Source organism: Typopeltis vanoorti, chromosome 7 (assembly GCF_054136105.1).
Source record: "Typopeltis vanoorti isolate ZY-2024b chromosome 7, IOZ_Tvanoo_1.0, whole genome shotgun sequence".
Classification (NCBI taxonomy): Eukaryota; Metazoa; Arthropoda; class Arachnida; order Uropygi; family Thelyphonidae; genus Typopeltis; species Typopeltis vanoorti.
In genome coordinates, this window is record NC_143555.1 from 57,441,585 (window position 1) to 57,460,941 (window position 19,357).

General features: G+C 34.5%; 1 protein-coding gene across 1 annotated transcript in view; it reads right to left on the reverse strand.

The window, feature by feature from the left end:
• The window catches only part of cutlet (chromosome transmission fidelity protein 18 homolog), a 347,064-nt gene that overhangs the window by 109,646 nt on the left and 218,061 nt on the right, over positions 1-19,357 (reverse strand). The window contains exon 15 of the mRNA XM_090395883.1: positions 9,501-9,578. Within this exon, the coding sequence (XP_090252009.1) occupies positions 9,501-9,578 (78 nt within the window). The remainder of the gene's footprint in view (positions 1-9,500; positions 9,579-19,357) is intronic.

Sequence of the window (19,357 nt, forward strand, 5' to 3'; positions counted from 1 at the left end):
TCTATAGGACAATCACAAACATCCATGCCCACGGTGGGATTCGAACCCGCAGCCTCATGGCTGGCATTGAGAGCCTTCAGATAGTGTTAATGGGTCTCTCCATTACTTTAGAAAGAATTGAGGTTAAAGAAACTGGATGGTAGTGCAGTGGAAGATTTGTCACCCTTTTTAGGAATGGACTATATGTGAACTAATTTTCAGGCCGTGGGATAGATAACAATGGAATAAGAGAGCAGGGGAAAAAGAGAGAGAGAGACATCTTCAGCACAATCTGAGAAATGGTACCTGATTTGGAAAAGATTCTTCTCATTTCTTTCTTGTAAAAGATCAAAGGATTGTTGAGTGTTTGGATGGTTTTTTCTGGGGAGTAATGCAACAGAACCATCAGAATGCAAAAGGGATGGAAGAATTTTGGATAAAAATTACAGCTGATAGCTTAGGCAAGAGACCAGAAGGCATGATGGCAATTTGGATAGGATGCAGGTTTCTTGCTTTTAGCTCTCTTGAAATCAGTTTCTGATGAGCTGTTAGTTTTCTTGCAGTCTATTCTGGGCTTTTAACATTAGCAAAAAAGGAAACTGGAAAGTTGAATGAAAGCTAGTTATAGATGCCTGGTTTTCTTGTACTGCCTTATAAATACACCTTTATGGAGAACCAAGACTTACAACTAAGAATTTAGAGTGAATTTGGAGTATAAATGCTTCTATATCAATAAGAGTTATTTTCATGATGCATTCAGTGCATATGTTTCGGTCAGAAGTCCAAAAACAATGCCTCACTCCCTTAGTTGGATCACTGCGGTTCCAAAGATCATCCCGCTTGCTATTCCTATAATGCCAGACAAAACATACATGTGAGTGGCTCAGCAGTGTTCTAGTGTGGTAGTGAGAGATCTAGAATATTTTAAAAGTGGTTAGAATTATCTTGAATTCTGGTAGGCATGTGAATAATTTGTGTAAGATCACCCATGGAAGCAAATGTTTCAGCATCTCTGCTTGATCTGCGTATATGAAGTAGGAAAGCCAGTAGGTACTGTGAAAATTAAAATTTCCAAAAAAGATTACCTCAAAAGTTCAAAATGATTGGTGGCATTAGGAGAAAGAGACAGAAATAGCAGATGAACTTCACAGACTGGTGTGTGTAGGTGGGGAGATTTTTAGCCAAAGAAGGTCAAAAACAAGAGATTCTAAGCTGGATACACTTCCATGGTATATCAGATATACAAATGCCACTTTTTAGACCAGAATCAAACAAGTGTGTAATTGGGAAAGCTGAGATCAGCTTGAGGAGATAGAAATTAGAGTTTGCTGTCAGGAAAAGTATGTGAGGTTAGAAATTACACCACATATATTTGTGGATTTGGAAGGTACTGTGAATCTGCTGCTGACTGCATGGATCAATGCATGTTCCCTATGCAGTGTTTATATATATTGGTTTCTGTAATGGTTAGTAATAATGCTCGACTTTCATACTGGCATTCCTTTTTTTATAGCCTTTTAACTTGTTATTCACTACTACTATTAATTCAGATCTGCTCAAATGATCACATGTACAAGGTGCAAGAATTTCATTTTATCTTTCTGTATGTTTGTGGACCTGAAGTGGCAGCAGTGACCATTTTTCTATAAAGTTTTACATATTCCAGCAAACTTCATAATGTCATCCTTTAGGATGACATTATGACATCAGAAACAAATGAGATGCTTTAGCATCTCATTTGTTTCTGAGGAAGTTGAGGACAACAGCATTATATCTACTCTATAATGTAAAAGGATAAGCCATTTTTTGTAACGTTTTTGTGTCACATTTTTTGTCAAGTTATTTGAAACGTTTTGAAACTTAGAGGCTGGTTCTCAAGGAGAACTGGCCTACCAGTCCAGAATGCGGGGGGGGGGGGGACACCCCTTTCAAGTCTTCAAAATTCGAGTCATCTGAATTCAAGGAGAACTGGCCTACCAGTCCGGAACTCGGGGGTTTGGGAGGCAGAGGCACCGTGGGGGGGGGGGGGGCCTTTCGAGTCTTCAAAATTCGAGTCATCAGAATTCAAAGAGAACCGGTTTACCAGTCCGGAACTCGAGGGGGGGGGGAAGAGCCCTCCCCAGTATATATATATATATATATATTTTTATATTCACACCATCAATCAAGTCATGAACTATCACTACAATGAAATTACAGTTTGTTGGTGCTTTTAGTGGAAGGTATGTTATAATCAAAGCAATGTTCATGAGTCAGTCTGGCATTTGCTTTCTATTACTTCAATTTTGTGTGAAAAAGTCTCATCAAGAGTAATAACATGCTGTTCCAAATGCTAAACAAATAGACAAAACAGAATTGAAAGCATTTTTAGGCCTCTTATATCTACTGGTTTACATTGCAACAATCGGCTAAATTTGCAGGATTTATGCACTTGATGGTAGTGGGATTGAACTTTTTAGACTTACAATGTCTTTACGGAGATTCAGATTTATTCACAATTATATCAGGTTTAATGACAAACTTACCCAATTTGAATGCCTGAAAGTTGGCAAATTAGCAGCTGTGAGAGACATTTTCACACCATTTGTAGAAAATTGTAAATTATGCTACTCTATGGGACAGAATGTAACAATAAACGAAATTACCTGGGTATAGAGGCAAAAGTGGGTTTAGAAAACATATTCCATCAAAGCCCAGTAAATATGGAATAAAAATTTTTGCTATGGTCAATTCGAAAGTATTTTACACAGGAAATCTTGAAATATATGCAGGTAAGCAGCCTGAAGGATCTAACTTGATTAGTAATTAACCAGTAGACGTAATCAAGAGACTTGCAAAACCCATTTACTCTTCAGGAAGTAATATTACAGCCAATAATTGGTTCACTGATATAAATCTTATCGCTGACTTGAAAAAGAAGCAACTTTCATATGTAGGTACTGTTCGTAAGAATAAACCCCAACCTGAATTGGTGTCTCCTAAAAACAGGTCCAAAAAGTCCAATATATTTGCTTTTGATGCAGATTGTACACTTGTATCTCATATACCAAAAAAAGGAAAAACGTAATTTTAGTTTCAGGTATGCACTTTGATAACGCCATGAATTTAGATTCCCAAAAGCCTGGCATAACAGAATATTACAATCAAACTAAGTCAGGAGTTGACACTGTGGACCAAATGATTGGTATATATAATGTAGCCAGGAACACCAGAAGATGACCTATGGTTATATATTCTACACAATTCTGAATATAGCAGGAATAAATGCGCAGACTTTCATATGCTTAACAATGTGAAAATATGGCGCAGAATATTTATTAGACATCTCGTAACACAGTTAGTGTAAGAACAAATAAAAAGACGTTCAGAAATCTCTACAGGTGTGCATAAGCCTTTACACCTGAAACTTCATCAATTTCAGACACAATTCTAACGATGACATAGATAAGGCTCCCTCAACAAACAGAAAAAGATGTTTTACGTGCTATGCATCCAAAACGAGTCGCTTATCAAAATATTTTTGCAAGTGCTGCAAAACGTATTTATGCCTTGAGCATAACAATATTGTTTGTGATGAACTGTTATGACCATTTTGTAAATCCAACTATTGAAGATTCTGATTAATTAATGTTAAATACATTTGTTTAGTTTTATTTTCTTTCATTATCCATGTTTGAGTTATTTTGCAACAAAAATTTTTATTCTTTATATTTCTTTGTTCAATAATTTCTAGATTGTAACTGAAAATAAATAAACCATCATGTATTATATTTGCAGTGTTTTTTCTTTAAATTTCATCGCATTTCAGCACATACTAGTAATGAATGTATCTCTCGGATATATGCAGCTTAAGCTGCAATTTTTTCAACCGCGAACTCTGCAGGGTTAAGATTCATCAAAGAAGGCTCAAATGAATTACACAATGCCTATGATATCTCTGCTAATTCATTCACTGTTTGTTAATTTGCTACTAGAAAGAGAGAGGGGGGGGAGCAAAAGGCCTCTTCTCTCTCCTCCTGTCATGTTGAGAAAGCTCTCCTATTATGCATAATACTTTCATGAAATTACATCATATCATATCACTTTCTGTAACCCTTATTTCCTTCAATCTATCTATACATACAAGAGTTGTTTGAAAAGTTTGGCTAAAAAAAAAAAGAGTTAAACACATTCTTTTGGAAAAAATCACCTTTATTTCTCAGCATAGTCTCCATTAAGGTCTACACATTTCGTCCAGCGAGTTTCCAATTTTTTCACCCCATATAAAAAGTAGGATTTGTTAAATTGTGCAAAATTGTCATTGACAGCCTTGATGACATCCTCGTTTGAAGAAAATTTTTTCCCACTGAGCCAAAATTTTTCAGTTTAGGAAGAAGTAGTTACACAGGGCCAAGTGCAGAGAATACGGTGGATGTGGAACAAATTCGAACCTCAATTCGTGCAATTTTGCCATTGGGACGGTGCATTGTCTTGATGAAAGAGCACTTTTCCGTGCAGCAATTTTCGCTGTGTTTTCTTCAGTTCTTCTTTTAAATGGTCCAACAATGATGCATAATAAGACTCCTGTTATTGTCTTACCTTTTCCAAATAGTCTATCATGATAATTCCTTAGGAATTCCAAAAAACAGTGGCCATCACCTTCCCAGCTGACAAAACAGTCTTCACTTTTTTCGGTCTCTCTCCTCCTGTCATGTTTAGAAAGCTCTCCTATTATGCATAATACTTTCATGAAATTACATGTATATCATATCACTTTCTGTAACCCTCATTTCCTTCAATCTATACATACAAGAGTTGTTTGAAAAGTTTGGCTAAAAAAAAAAAAGAGTTAAACACATTCTTTTGGAAAAAATCACCTTTATTTCTCAGCATAGTCTCCATTAAGGTCTACACATTTCGTCCAGCGAGTTTCCAATTTTTTCACCCCATCTAAAAAGTAGGATTTGTTAAATTGTGCAAAATTGTCATTGACAGCCTTGATGACATCCTCGTTTGAAGAAAATTTTTTCCCACTGAGCCAAAATTTTTCAGTTTAGGAAGAAGTAGTTACACAGGGCCAAGTGCAGAGAATACGGTGGATGTGGAACCAATTCGAACCTCAATTCGTGCAATTTTGCCATTGGGACGGTGCATTGTCTTGATGAAAGAGCACTTTTCCGTGCAGCAATTTTCGCTGTTTTTTCTTCAGTTCTTCTTTTAAATGGTCCAACAATGATGCATAATAAGACTCCTGTTATTGTCTTACCTTTTCCAAATAGTCTATCATGATAATTCCTTAGGAATTCCAAAAAACAGTGCCCATCACCTTCCCAGCTGACAAAACAGTCTTCACTTTTCTCGGTCTCTCTCCTCCTGTCATGTTTAGAAAGCTCTCCTATTATGCATAATACTTTCATGAAATTACATGTATATCATATCACTTTCTGTAACCCTCGTTTCCTTCAATCTATACATACAAGAGTTGTTTGAAAAGTTTGGCTAAAAAAAAAAAGAGTTAAACACATTCTTTTGGAAAAAATCACCTTTATTTCTCAGCATAGTCTCCATTAAGGTCTACACATTTCGTCCAGCGAGTTTCCAATTTTTTCACCCCATCTAAAAAGTAGGATTTGTTAAATTGTGCAAAATTGTCATTGACAGCCTTGATGACATCCTCGTTTGAAGAAAATTTTTTCCCACTGAGCCAAAATTTTTTAGTTTAGGAAGAAGTAGTTACACAGGGCCAAGTGCAGAGAATACGGTGGATGTGGAACCAATTCGAACCTCAATTCGTGCAATTTTGCCATTGGGACGGTGCATTGTCTTGATGAAAGAGCACTTTTCCGTGCAGCAATCTTCGCTGTTTTTTCTTCAGTTCTTCTTTTAAATGGTCCAACAATGATGCATAATAAGACTCCTGTTATTGTCTTACCTTTTCCAAATAGTCTATCATGATAATTCCTTAGGAATTCCAAAAAACAGTGCCCATCACCTTCCCAGCTGACAAAACAGTCTTCACTTTTCTCGGTCTCTCTCCTCCTGTCATGTTTAGAAAGCTCTCCTATTATGCATAATACTTTCATGAAATTACATGTATATCATATCACTTTCTGTAACCCTCGTTTCCTTCAATCTATACATACAAGAGTTGTTTGAAAAGTTTGGCTAAAAAAAAAAAGAGTTAAACACATTCTTTTGGAAAAAATCACCTTTATTTCTCAGCATAGTCTCCATTAAGGTCTACACATTTCGTCCAGCGAGTTTCCAATTTTTTCACCCCATCTAAAAAGTAGGATTTGTTAAATTGTGCAAAATTGTCATTGACAGCCTTGATGACATCCTCGTTTGAAGAAAATTTTTTCCCACTGAGCCAGAATTTTTCAGTTTAGGAAGAAGTAGTTACACAGGGCCAAGTGCAGAGAATACGGTGGATGTGGAACCAATTCGAACCTCAATTCGTGCAATTTTGCCATTGGGACGGTGCATTGTCTTGATGAAAGAGCACTTTTCCGTGCAGCAATTTTCGCTGTTTTTTCTTCAGTTCTTCTTTTAAATGGTCCAACAATGATGCATAATAAGACTCCTGTTATTGTCTTACCTTTTCCAAATAGTCTATCATGATAATTCCTTAGGAATTCCAAAACACAGTGGCCATCACCTTCCCAGCTGACAAAACAGTCTTCACTTTTTTCGGTGCTCTTTCACCAGGCATTGTCCACTGTTTTCACTGCTGCTTGGACTCAGGTGTGTAGTGGTGGATCCAAGTTTCGTCTACAGTTATGAATCAAAGCAAAAGATCCTGCAAATTGTGATTAAACATAGCCAAACACTGCGTTAAAATGTCTTTTCACATGCGTTTTTCATTAACAGTCAACATTCACACAGCACCCAGCATGCACATAGCTTTTTCATGTGCAATTTTTCATGCAGGATATTATACATCTGTTCAGTTGAGATGCCTAAAATCTCAGCAATCTCACACACTTTCAACCTGTGGTCTTCCATAACGATACCATGGATTTTATCAATCATTTCCTTCGTAGTGACCTCAGTTGGGCATATGGAGCACGCTTCTTCTTCATTGGACTTACGACCATGCTTAAACTCATTTATTAAAAATAAATAGTCTTTTAATGCTGGTGCAGAATCTCCAGAATTTGGAACTGCATCTAACTCAGCTTTGATCTGCACGGCCATCCACTTCTTCAAATAAAAGTGTATAAAAGTGTTTTATCACTGCACAAAACACGTTTTTCTCCATTATTATGAAAAATGCAAACACAGTCATTTTAAATGTTTGCCAAATGAGAACTATGCATCACACGTGGATGAAATTTTGCTAGGGGTCGTCATGAAAAAGATGATACGTGCCGATACTGGTATGAATGAACGAATTGTGTTGCCGTCTATTGGAAATTTAGCAAACTTTTCAAACAACCCTCGTATAGTCAATATTCCATAGTTCTGATATTATCTTGGTTATTTATCTCTGTCATTCATATTTTTAAGACAAAAGATAAGGAATTCTTCTTTGATTTTCACATTAGTATTCCTTTTCTTTTTATAGGTGAATTCCACTCTTCATCACCATTTTACAATAGCATGCGTGTATTAATTATCCTTTTCAAATTCAACTTCTTATCATTACTCCTCATATTCTGGATTCACTAATTCATTGTAGTAAATCTGCTCTATCTGTCTATATTATGCATACCACATATTCTGCACTCCACACACTGCCCATACAGTTTGCATTTACTTACTGTTGAAGTACCACTTGCACTTTTGCACATACTATCCTTTTCAAATTCAAATCCTTATCATTCCTCATATAACTATTTCATCAATTTATTTTAGTAAATCTACTCTGTCTGTCTGTGCAGTCTAAATTCTGCATATATCAATACAGTCTGCATTTTTACTTCAATCTGAAATGTAAGAGCTTTTGTTATTTTTTATATATTCTTTATATATTTAGTCTACCGGCTGTGCCTTTGTTAATAATTATACTATATACTTATGAGGTGATTTATTATATAAATCTCTTTTACTAACAATTATTTTTATTTTGACTCCGAGTGTCCCTATATGTTATTGTATTGCACAAAAGTTCACTCCAATTGGTGCAATGACTTTAACTATCTCTTTCAGAATCCAACTAATCATTGACTCAAAACCAAGTACAAAATAAACACATTTAATAAAACTAAAACAATAAATATACACTTCTAGCAATAATACATAACTATAACTACAGATTATATGGATCCAAGGCCTTATTTAAAAATATAAACTTACTCTTAAGACTAAACACTTTTTCTTTCACAATCACAAAAAACATGTTCATAGTCCTTTTCTCTTTCTGTTTATGCTCTTTTCCAGAAGTTATACGGCTCTGTACTTCATTTTCAGGATCCTTTTCATCAATCAATGTAACACACATAAAAGTCTTCTTGACTAAATCTTGTTTCCTTTTAGTAGCAATACTCATTAGATCATGCATCCTTAATACCTATAAATCTTCTTAATCAATATATTTTCTAAACATTCACTTTCAGGCATCCTTAATACTTATAGAACTTCTTTATCAATATTTTCTCTAAGAAAAACATTCACTTTAGAATGTAAGCAACAAGTTCTTCTTTCATTCACAATACTAAATGACAGTCTTAACTTTTTCCACTTTAAAAAAACTTACAGTTTCAAGATTCCCTTTTATTCATTACTTATTCCTCCTTGAAACCTATTATTTCCACTATTCCTTTTTCGGAATACACTATAAAATTTCTTCCAACTGCCACACACAAAAAAATCAAGTTCCTTCCAACTTGAATATTTACCGGCCAGTGTTCTAAAAAACTTCCGAACGCTCTCTTGTTTACAACCGTTACTTGGATACGCAACGCTTTCCTTGTCAGCTGTCAATCACACATCAAATCCTCTCCGGGAGCATGCGCACTCCACAAAAGTCAGAAACTACGCGCTGCAATAAAATGGCTGACTCGCTGTATCCATTAGCGCTAAGAGAAAGTCTTTCACAAAACACAAAATTCAACATTTTTAAACCACAACAAACTTTCTTATAAGTAACACAAATATTCAGTTTAGTAAGTACATCAAAATTTTTTTTTTTCTTTACATGTTACTTCTAATATAACATTTTCATAACGAGCACATCACAAGTGCAGACACTGTGTGTATGAAAACAAAACTAACAAGCATAATTAATTCGTAAAAATATTCAGAATTTTTAATATGATTATTTTTACACTTTCATTTGGAAATAGAACTGGCATCCATTTTCCAAATTTGGAAAATGGATGTCACAAGGCATTGTAACATCCTACTCTTTTGATGCTTTTTAGTCAGCACATTCCACTCCAATGTTAACAATACTTTGATAAGTTCTTATTTTCTGTCATTTTCACTCTCTCGAATATTCCTGCCCACAGAAATGTCACTTCTTTCCCACTACCCAATTCCAACCTTTGGTTGGATGCATAGCAACTTTAAAAAAAATAAATAAAATTCTATAGCCTTACTTTTTATTTGAATTTCCATTATCTTGAGCGATAAAAGATACATTTCTTGTTGCATCCAGGAATTCACCAACTGGTTTCCTTTTAAATAAAATATAAATTAACAACAATGAGCTATAACTATTGACATTTATTTAAATTATTAGTCAAGTACAACCAGCTTTCACTATAGCAAACATTTCTCTAACAACTTCCTTACTAAAACAAAGTCTTGGTACAATGCTATGCTAAAAGCAATTTATTACAACAAACTATGCACTACAACAAAATATTCCTGTGGTCCCTATGAGTTTGCTTTAATGAGAGCCAACTGTAGTTAAAATACATAGGTACAGTTATCAAAATGAAAACAAAACTTGCATCCAATTTATTTTGGAGAGTATGTTGAATGTGTAAAGAAATCTGATGAAATTTCAAAACAGATTTTCAAAATGAATGATAAAAGAATCTGGAAAGAAGTGTTCAAAGTGAACAATAACTAGCTGTAGAAATAAAAATAAAATAAAATTGAAGATAATGATAAATTACAAATAAATGACAAATTCACTTAACTAGAGCAACATACTATAACAAACTAGTGAAAATTCTGGTGAAAACTCAATAGCATCAATGCCATTTGAAAGGAAAAGAACTACAGAAAACTTTCCACTATTTCTTTGATCCCTACAAGCTTGCTGTGATGAGAGATGACTATATGAAATGAAATTATCAGAGGAAAGGGAGAAGAAACAAAGAAAATCATAATGAATTTTAATAACATTAGTGAATGATAAGCCTCTACCACTCTTTCATCAAAACATTTATTTTGATGAAAGGGTGATAGAAGTGAAGTTGGTGAAACACAGGAGATAATGCAGTGAGCAAGCATTCTATAGAAGCCTGTTATCAAATTTAATATGTTTTAAAGAATAACAATGAATGAAGAACAAAAGGAAATTGAAAGATTTGGTGATGAATGAGAAGTATGGCTGGGAAGTAAACGAGAGATGAAAGAAACACTTGCTAAAGACAATACAAGAGAATTAAAAATAAAATAAAAAACTAAGCTTGAGTGTAATTCTTGTAGAAAATCTTAAGTTAGACATACTTCTAATTTTTTAGGAAATGACAACATAAACTAAATTATTAATTATAAAAACTTTAATAACTTCCTAAGTTTACGTTGTCATTTTCTAAAAAATTAGAAGCAAGCATGAGTGTAGTATGAAAAGTTCTGGAAAGTGGAGCATGTTTTGATGAAAGGATGGTAGAAACATGCTTTCCCAGTACAAAGATTTGCAATGTGACTGAGGCTTACAGTCATATATCTAACACTGAGCATGCAATTTTTTTTGTTTTTGTCATTTCATATCTATTTGATGAGAGAGAGAGAGAGTGTGTGTGTATCATCATGTGCCTGTACAATGTTAATTTCATTGAGCTAAAGCTCATATGGTAAGAAAGAAAAGTAAAATTCAAACAAAAATATTTACAGAAATATGGCTTTCAAAATTAACCATAGAGAAACACCAAAGCAACTACATTTTCTAATCATTACCCTCAGTTACAAGTATGTATTATGACAGCTGGTGGAGGACACAAATATAAAAGAGATTACAAAAAAATTCACAAAAATGAGAACAGACTGTACTTATCAGAAATATGTAATAGTAATGGTACTATGTATTATGACAGCTGGTGGAGGACACAAATATAAAAGAGATTACAAAAAAAAGATTCACATAAACAAGGAAACAAAACGAGAACAGATTGTACTTATCAGAACTATGTATTAGTAATGGTACTATCTAAACCAGTGGTTCTCAAACTTTTTGAAGTCAGGGCACATTTAAAATCCTACAAATAATTGTAGGTGCACTATATACAAATTTCTGAGAAATATGTTATAATAATTAAGTCAAATATTACAGAAAAAAAATAATGCGATAAAAAATAAATAAAATGAAACATACCTTAAGTTTATTCATTCTTGTGTTTATGAGAAACATGAGCCTGATATGTCCTAGTGATTGCTTGAATGCTTGGGCATATATTTGAAAGGAACTCTCATTTCCTCATCAATACATTGGAGAGTTCCTCTCTTTTTGCACTTAATTCTGGTGAGGGTAGAAAATCCTAATTCACATAAATATGATGTTGAAAATTGTAGTAAAATGTTCAAAGCTTTTTTAGATATTGACACATATTCTTCTTTTATAGAAATCCAAAAGGCTTCAAGAGACAATTCCTTATGTTTAATCATCAATCCACGATCAGTGAACATAGCTGCCAGTTCTTCTTCTTCTGTTAATGTTAAACCAAAATCACTTGAAGTTTCCATAAATGGGTTTCTAATCCAATCATATTGTTCAGTGTTAAGTGATGGAAAATAAGAACTCAATTTTTCTTCTAAACTTGTTAAATGTTCAACTATTATTAGAAGTGTTTCATTTATGCAAGTGTTACTTACCAATGGAAACATTTCCAAATTACCTTCAACAGCTTCTCTTTTCCAAATCTGTATTTTTCTCTGAAACGCTTTCATTTTGTCAGTGGATGTGAGAATATTTTCTTCTTTCCCTTGCATGCTAGTATTCAAAATATTGAGCTGCTGAAATATGTCAGCCAAATACTGTAACCTAGTAATCCAAAATTCGCACCGAAGGAGGTTACAAAAATGCAATTGTTTCATCTCTTCAAAAAACGCAAGAAGTTCTTGTCGTAGCTCGTGTGCACAGGTAAGTACTTTCCCCCTTGACAGCCCTCACTTCAGTGTGTAAAAGCAGCAGTCTGTGTTGTGAATCCATATCGATACAAAGCTTTTCGAATAAACGCGATTTGACAGGTCTTGTTTTAATAAAGTTTACCATCTGAACAACTTGATCTAAAACTTCTCTTAATTTTCTCCCAATGTTTTTGCCATCAAGGCCTCCCTATGAAGAAAGCAATGAGTTACGATAACATTCTCATTTTATTTTTTTTACAAAAGATGTAAGGCCCTTAACACAGTCCACCATGGAAGGGGCTCCATCTGTACAAATGCCTACAGATGACTTCCATGTTAACTGCCATTTATCAAGATAGCTATTCAAAATGTTAAAAACGTCCTCACCTTTTGTAGACACACTTAATTCTTTGCAAAAAAGAAACTGATTTACTATTTGATCTTCATTAATAAAACGGACGAATTCTAAGAGTTGCGCCTTGTTGGTAATGTCTGTTGACTCATCAACTTGCAATGCAAAATTTGAATACTGAAGTTTATTACTGCATACATTTTTCTTGATATCAGAAGACATTTCTATAATACACCTCTGAACTGTCTCGTTGGACAGAGGAATCTTGTCCAAGTGAAACCAAAGCTTATATAACTTTCATTATATTTGCGAGTAGGCCGCGATTTTGCTTTCTTACTTGCACTTAACTTTTGTTCACTTCCAGAATCTGATTCTTCAATAATCACGCTTCTTTTTGAGAAATCTATCCATTTTATTTGGGTGTATTTATCTGAAAATAAGCAATGCACATAACATCCACTTCCAACACTTTTAAAATAAGTAATATACACAACAAGAATAAACCATATTCTTGTTCTCTTTGCAAGAAAAACCGCTGTTAATTAACATAATAATAATGTGTTGACAAAAAGAGCAGTATATCCGTAATGAAAAGGTATAATAGAGTAACTATATTTATTTTTATATCTGGACACATATATCTCTGGAATACCACAGGGTGCACCCGGAAATCTTCTAGGACGCACCCTTTGAGAACCACTGATGTAAACTATCAAATCCATTACATTTCAATTTTCACTATAACAAATTAATGAACCCCTATATAGCGGCAACACAATGTGAAAGCAAATTCATTACATCAAGCCCTCTACTATAACCAACTACTCTTTTGGTCCTTATGCATATGGACTCACTACAGGAAAAGTTTTATTTCTTTTACTTACTGCATAATTTTGTAAGGAAGCAATTTAATACTCAAGTTATAAAAGACAGCTTTTATGTTATGATAGGAAGCTATATACCAGATCTTAAATCTTATCTCTTATTTTCAGGTAAAATCAATGTTTTGCTGGGACCTTGGAAGATAGGCATATTCAAAGGAATGTTACGCTTCATGAAGTAATAACAGGAGGAAGCTATATAGCAAATATGATGGTCCTACTGTTTAGATATAAATCCTGCAGAGAGCAAGTTGTACCCTAGAGGAAGTTCAACTAAACCTTCATTCTGCTTTAAATTATAATAAAAACCATATTTGGTGATCCTAACCCTGACCATTTAATCTGACAAATCCTCTAAAACAGTGCTTCCCAAACTGTGGGCGGCAGCCCCCTTGGGGGGGCCATGAAATAATGAAAACAAATCTAAAATGTTTTAAGACTAAGTAGATTTTTTTTTATTTTAAAAGAAACAATTTTTATTATTTCTTTTTTGTTATTTTTTATATTTTAATGGAAAAAAAAAATCACACATTCGTGCGGGTTCGCAAATTTTGCTTGCTGCATATTTCATTGCTTAATGAATATTAGTAAATATATACTTATTCTTATAAATTTCATTTCAAAGCAGAAATCTAAGAATTGCAGTTTCAAATATTTGACCTGATATTGACTTTTTGTGTAGCAGTATTGAAACAGATCCATCACATTAAATTGTTATTAAACTTCTTTTATGTTTCATGTGCTTGTACTGCAAATGTACAATAACAATATATCTATCTATATAAAAATATGAGATAATGTGTCATGTCAAATGTGTATGTAAGATGCTAAAAATGTAATATTTGCATTTGATTTTTGCAATATTCGCTGTGTAGGCTTTGTAATGAATATAAATACAATAAATATTATAATAATATGTCTATATTACGATTTTTTTTGCAAGGGGGGCCGTGAAATCTTTTAATTTTTCCAAAATTTTTCCTGACATCCATAAATTTGGTAAGCACTGCTCTAAAATACTTTATTATTGCATATTACAATCTAAAAACTGTATGGCAAAGAATATACAGGCAACTCTCACTACTGAAATCACAACAAACTGCTGAAAAATCCTGGCCAAAGCCTAACCAGGTACTATAACAAACTATGACTGAGGTACCTATGAATTTGCTATAGTGAGATATGATTCCATATATAATATTTCTGCATAACTAAGCACAGATAAAAAAACTACAACCTGTTTATTAAAAAGGCTGCAGGATCAAATCTCATGTGAAGCACAGACAGATGTTCACATAATTCTTACAGATGAGCTTGTCGCATCCCGAGTTTATATTGCACATCTTAAAAAAAAAAAAAAACAGTGCATATTCATTAAAACTAAATTCCTACTCATTCCTTTTTTTTTTTCTTGCTGTTTCATTCAAATAATACAAAATGAAAGATGTACTGTGTTTGGCAACAATGTATAAATTTGAACCTGCAGGTAACGACGGTGGTTAGCAGACCCACTCTCCAACACCAACAGGCTGCAGGTTCAAATCCTACCATGAACATGAATGACTGTGAAGGTCTTTAGGTGGGAGATGAATTTCAATAAAAATAAATAAAACCTTAACCCACACCCTACAGTGCTAATGCCATATATATTTACAATCTTTCTTAAGTGGACGTCACACAAAAAAATAAAATAAAAATAAAATAATATAAAAAGAAGTTAAATCTCACTATAATAGGTTTTCCACCTTTAACAATAAACTAAACAAAACTATAACATCTGGTTTATATGTGATATATTCAAAAATAAAGCTACTTTTTATGGACATCCCACTCACAAAAAGGTTGAAAACCTCATGTACATTGGTATTGAAGGTGAGCAAAAGAAATAGATCATCTGGAAATCCTGTTCCAGAGAATAAAGATGTAATTTTTCAAATCCACTTCATGATTCCATCTAAAAGCATTCACAAATATTTCTGCTACAGTGGGATTCAAACTCATGGCCTGTTAGATCAGTAGAGATACTCTCAGCCAATTATGCTGGGTGGACAAAATACAACTTCTCAAACAGGATACAGGACGACTACATTATAACCTGTTAACAATAATGATAAAGTTTCCCATTTTTCTATTACTTTTAAGCCATTTGCACTGATTGGCCAAGTGGATAGCGTATCTACTCTCCAACCAAGAGCTTGTGAATTACCCACAAAGGATATGGGCACTTTATGAATTTCATCATAAAGTGTCCATACCCTCATAACCCCCCCCCCCCATCCTTCTTGCTGGAGACCAAATTATCTAACTCTTAGCTCAACTAACCTAAATGTATTATAGGTGTTAGCATATGGGACTACCCATGATACCAGTACTGGCATCTGGATCCAAGATGAGGTATTCGTTAGATGTTACTACTTCCAAGCTAGGGCCCAGTGCAAGCAACCATCATTCCTCTGAGTGTTCTATGTCTGCAGATATGTGTGGTCAAAGCCCAGTTTGTCTGTTTTGAGGGATGAAAAATCCAAGTTTCCGGAAGTTAAAACATCCACCTCCATATGAGACTGGCTAACTCATCTTTAGTCAAACAGACCTGATAAAGGTTCCTCACATCATAGACAGGAATTGAACCCAGGTGTTTTGGACCAAAGGGCTTCGTCTATATTGACTGAGCTACAAAGCTCTATTATAGGTTTACAACCTTTCCTGGGTGGAAAAAAAAAAAAAAAAAAAAAAAATATATATATATATATATATATATATACATACATACATATACGAGGGTGGTCTGAAAAGTTCTCAGCCTAACAATGACAAAAACTAATTTTTAATTTCAAAATTATTTTTATTAAGACTAATACATTTCTGCACAGTTAGCCAAGTGGCTGTGTGCTTCGCAACCATATGCCTGGGGAAGGAATGTCCTAGGTTCGATTCCCTTCAGTGACATGAGGAGCTGAAGGATCTTTCTCAGCCATAACCAAGTTAGCCAGTCTTGGGAGTGGACAGTAGGGTTTTTCCCTTCAGTTTATCCTAGGGTTTTCATCCTACAAAGCAGGCAAACCGGCATTGAGAACTCAACACTACATAGGATACACCAGGGCGTAGGACTGACCACCTTATCCTGTGAACGGCTTGAGGTCCGATGATTAATAAACAAGGTAAAAGAGGGAAAAGGGAAGATGAGATGAGATGAAGACTAATACATTTATTCCAGTGATGCTCCAGTGCCATTATCCTGTCCCTGTAGTCGTTCTCAGTAAGATCTGCAAAATACCCCTCTACAGCTACAATCACCTCTTGATTTGAAGAAAAACGCTGACCAGCAAGGAAGAGTTTTAATTTTGGGAAGAGATAGAAGTCAGAGGAAGCCAAATCTGGGGAATAGAATGAATGTTCCAACAATTCATAGTGCACATCCCTTAATTTTCCCATTGCCAAAACACCTTTATAGGTAGGTGCACTGTCCTGATAAAAGATGATTTTTTTCTTCTGCAAACTGGGTCTTTTCTCACGAATTTTTTCATCTAGTCTGGTGAGACTAGATGAGGATCAGAATAATATTCCCCTTTTATTGTTTTACCCTTTTCAAGATAATTAATAAACAAAATGCCTTTAGTATCCCAAAACACCGATGCCATGACATTTCCTGCTGATGAAACCAACTTTGTTTTAATTGGCGCTGAACAACCAGCTTCTGTCCAATGTTTTGACTGCTGTTTGAATTCTGGTGTGTAATGGTGAATACAAGTCTCATCCATAGTAATAAATCAACGTACAAAATCAGTTTTATTCTTGTTAAAATGCTCCAAGCAATGTTCAGAGATTTTCATGCGAGTGCGTTTTTGATCTGCTGTGAGCAAGCACAGCACCCATCTTGTGCAATAGCTTTTTCATTTGCAATTCTTCATGCAAAATATATCCGACACGTTCTTTTGAAATGCCTATAGTTTCTGCAATTTCATGCAATTCGACTTGCCGGTCATCCGATACCATATCGTGCACTTGATCAATGATTTCTGGTGTTGTTACACTTTTTGGACGTCCTTGACATGGATCATCTTCAAGGCTGGTATGGCCATGTTTAAATTCGGCAGCTTATTTCTTAATTATCGAAAATGAAAGAGAAGAGTGTCCATACACCTTTATGAACTTCAAATTAATTTCTTTTGGAGTTAAACCTTTTACAAAGAATTTTATAACCCCACGACACTCAATTTTATCCATTTCAAGGGATACAGACAACAATTTTGTTTCAGACAGCTGAATAAAACAAACTACTTGATAGAATGACTTGCAATTTCATATGGATGCTTATGACAGATTTACCAACTTAGAAAAAAAAAAAAAATCTTGCTAATAGTGTTGCCATCTATGGTGAGGCCGAGAACTTTTCAGACCACCTTCGTATATAAAACTTCGTATATATAGATATGAAGCAGATACAGAGATAATAAACTGGACCCCCCCCCCAGGAGACTGTAAAAGACCTAGAGGATAACCAATTAGTTGGGGAAGGAATGAAATCAAGATACATATGGAATGTTTCTTGCAACAAGCAGCCCATGACAAGACCATGTGGAGAAATCTCGAAAAGACCTTTATCCAGCAGTAGAGTGAGAACAGTTGGCTGTGATGACAAAGCTGGATGAAGACTGTTGATCAAGAATAATTATTTTCCGACACATGGTATGATCTTTCTTTTGTTTATTTCTTACTGTGTTATCTTGCAAGAAATGAATTTCATCATGCCAAAAGACATTAGCATGTGTCTACCATCTAGAAAGTTACCTAAGGCAAGAGATGAACACAAAGTTACACAATAATGCTTTCTTAGTCAGTGCCTGATAGTTTTTATTACTGGAGAAACTGTGTGAACTAAATTCTTTGACATCCAGAACTGCTGTTATCTCTTAAAGAAAATGAAAATGTTGGTATTTTAATATGTATTCAGAAAACAAACTCTGCATGTTCAGAGTTTTGGTTTTTTTTTTAGCTATCATATTACATTTTTAAGAAATTTATTTTTTTTTATTTTTAGGGTGTGCACAGCACACCTAACACCCCCCTCCCGATAATATTTTTGCATTGATTCCTGTTAAAGACCCCCCTGGCTTTGCATGATTACTAAAAAGTAAACACAATATACTAATGCTTCATGAAGAGGACACTTTTCAACATCATGCTGGAGGCTTAATGGATTATATACAGCACTCAGAAAGGATTAAAACAGAATTTAATACTTCCTATATTTCGTCTCAGTCACTGAGACATCTTCAGGGATTACAAAAAAAACTAATGTAACATATACACAAATACCACACAATACTAAGTCCAACTACGTGGGTGACTCTAAAGTCCTAACTAGGTGGAGTGCCCTGGAATGTAAGGTGGGATCTCTGATGATAAGTGTTTCACAAATCTTAGGAAGCTTAATGCAACTGTATTTATTAAGATTTGGTTGATTTCTGAGAGCTGCTGCTTATTCTAAAAATAGTAGGAAGTATTAAATTCTGTTTTAATCATTTCTGAGTGCTGTATACAATCCATTAAGCCTCCGACATGATGTCCTCACAGCACTTAAGCCCCTACACATGGACACTTTTCAACATGTAAACATTGCATCACATAGCCCAGGTATGCAGCCATAAATATGGACGCCTGTGAGTCCTTTGAACAGATGACAAAGCAGGTCCACTTTTTAATGTTCCAATGGTTTTAAACCATCCAGAAGGCAAGGCAGGGTGTGCACATCCAGAAATCAATGGCTGTGATTAGTTATTATGTAAACCAATGCAATTGAACATTGTCATTTGTCATGAGTTGCTGTTTTTTTTCTGAGTTCATCTGTTTTGCATGCATGAAGTGTGAAATGACATGTTTAGGACACCAGTATAGACAAGTTTAATATATAATTTTCCATAAA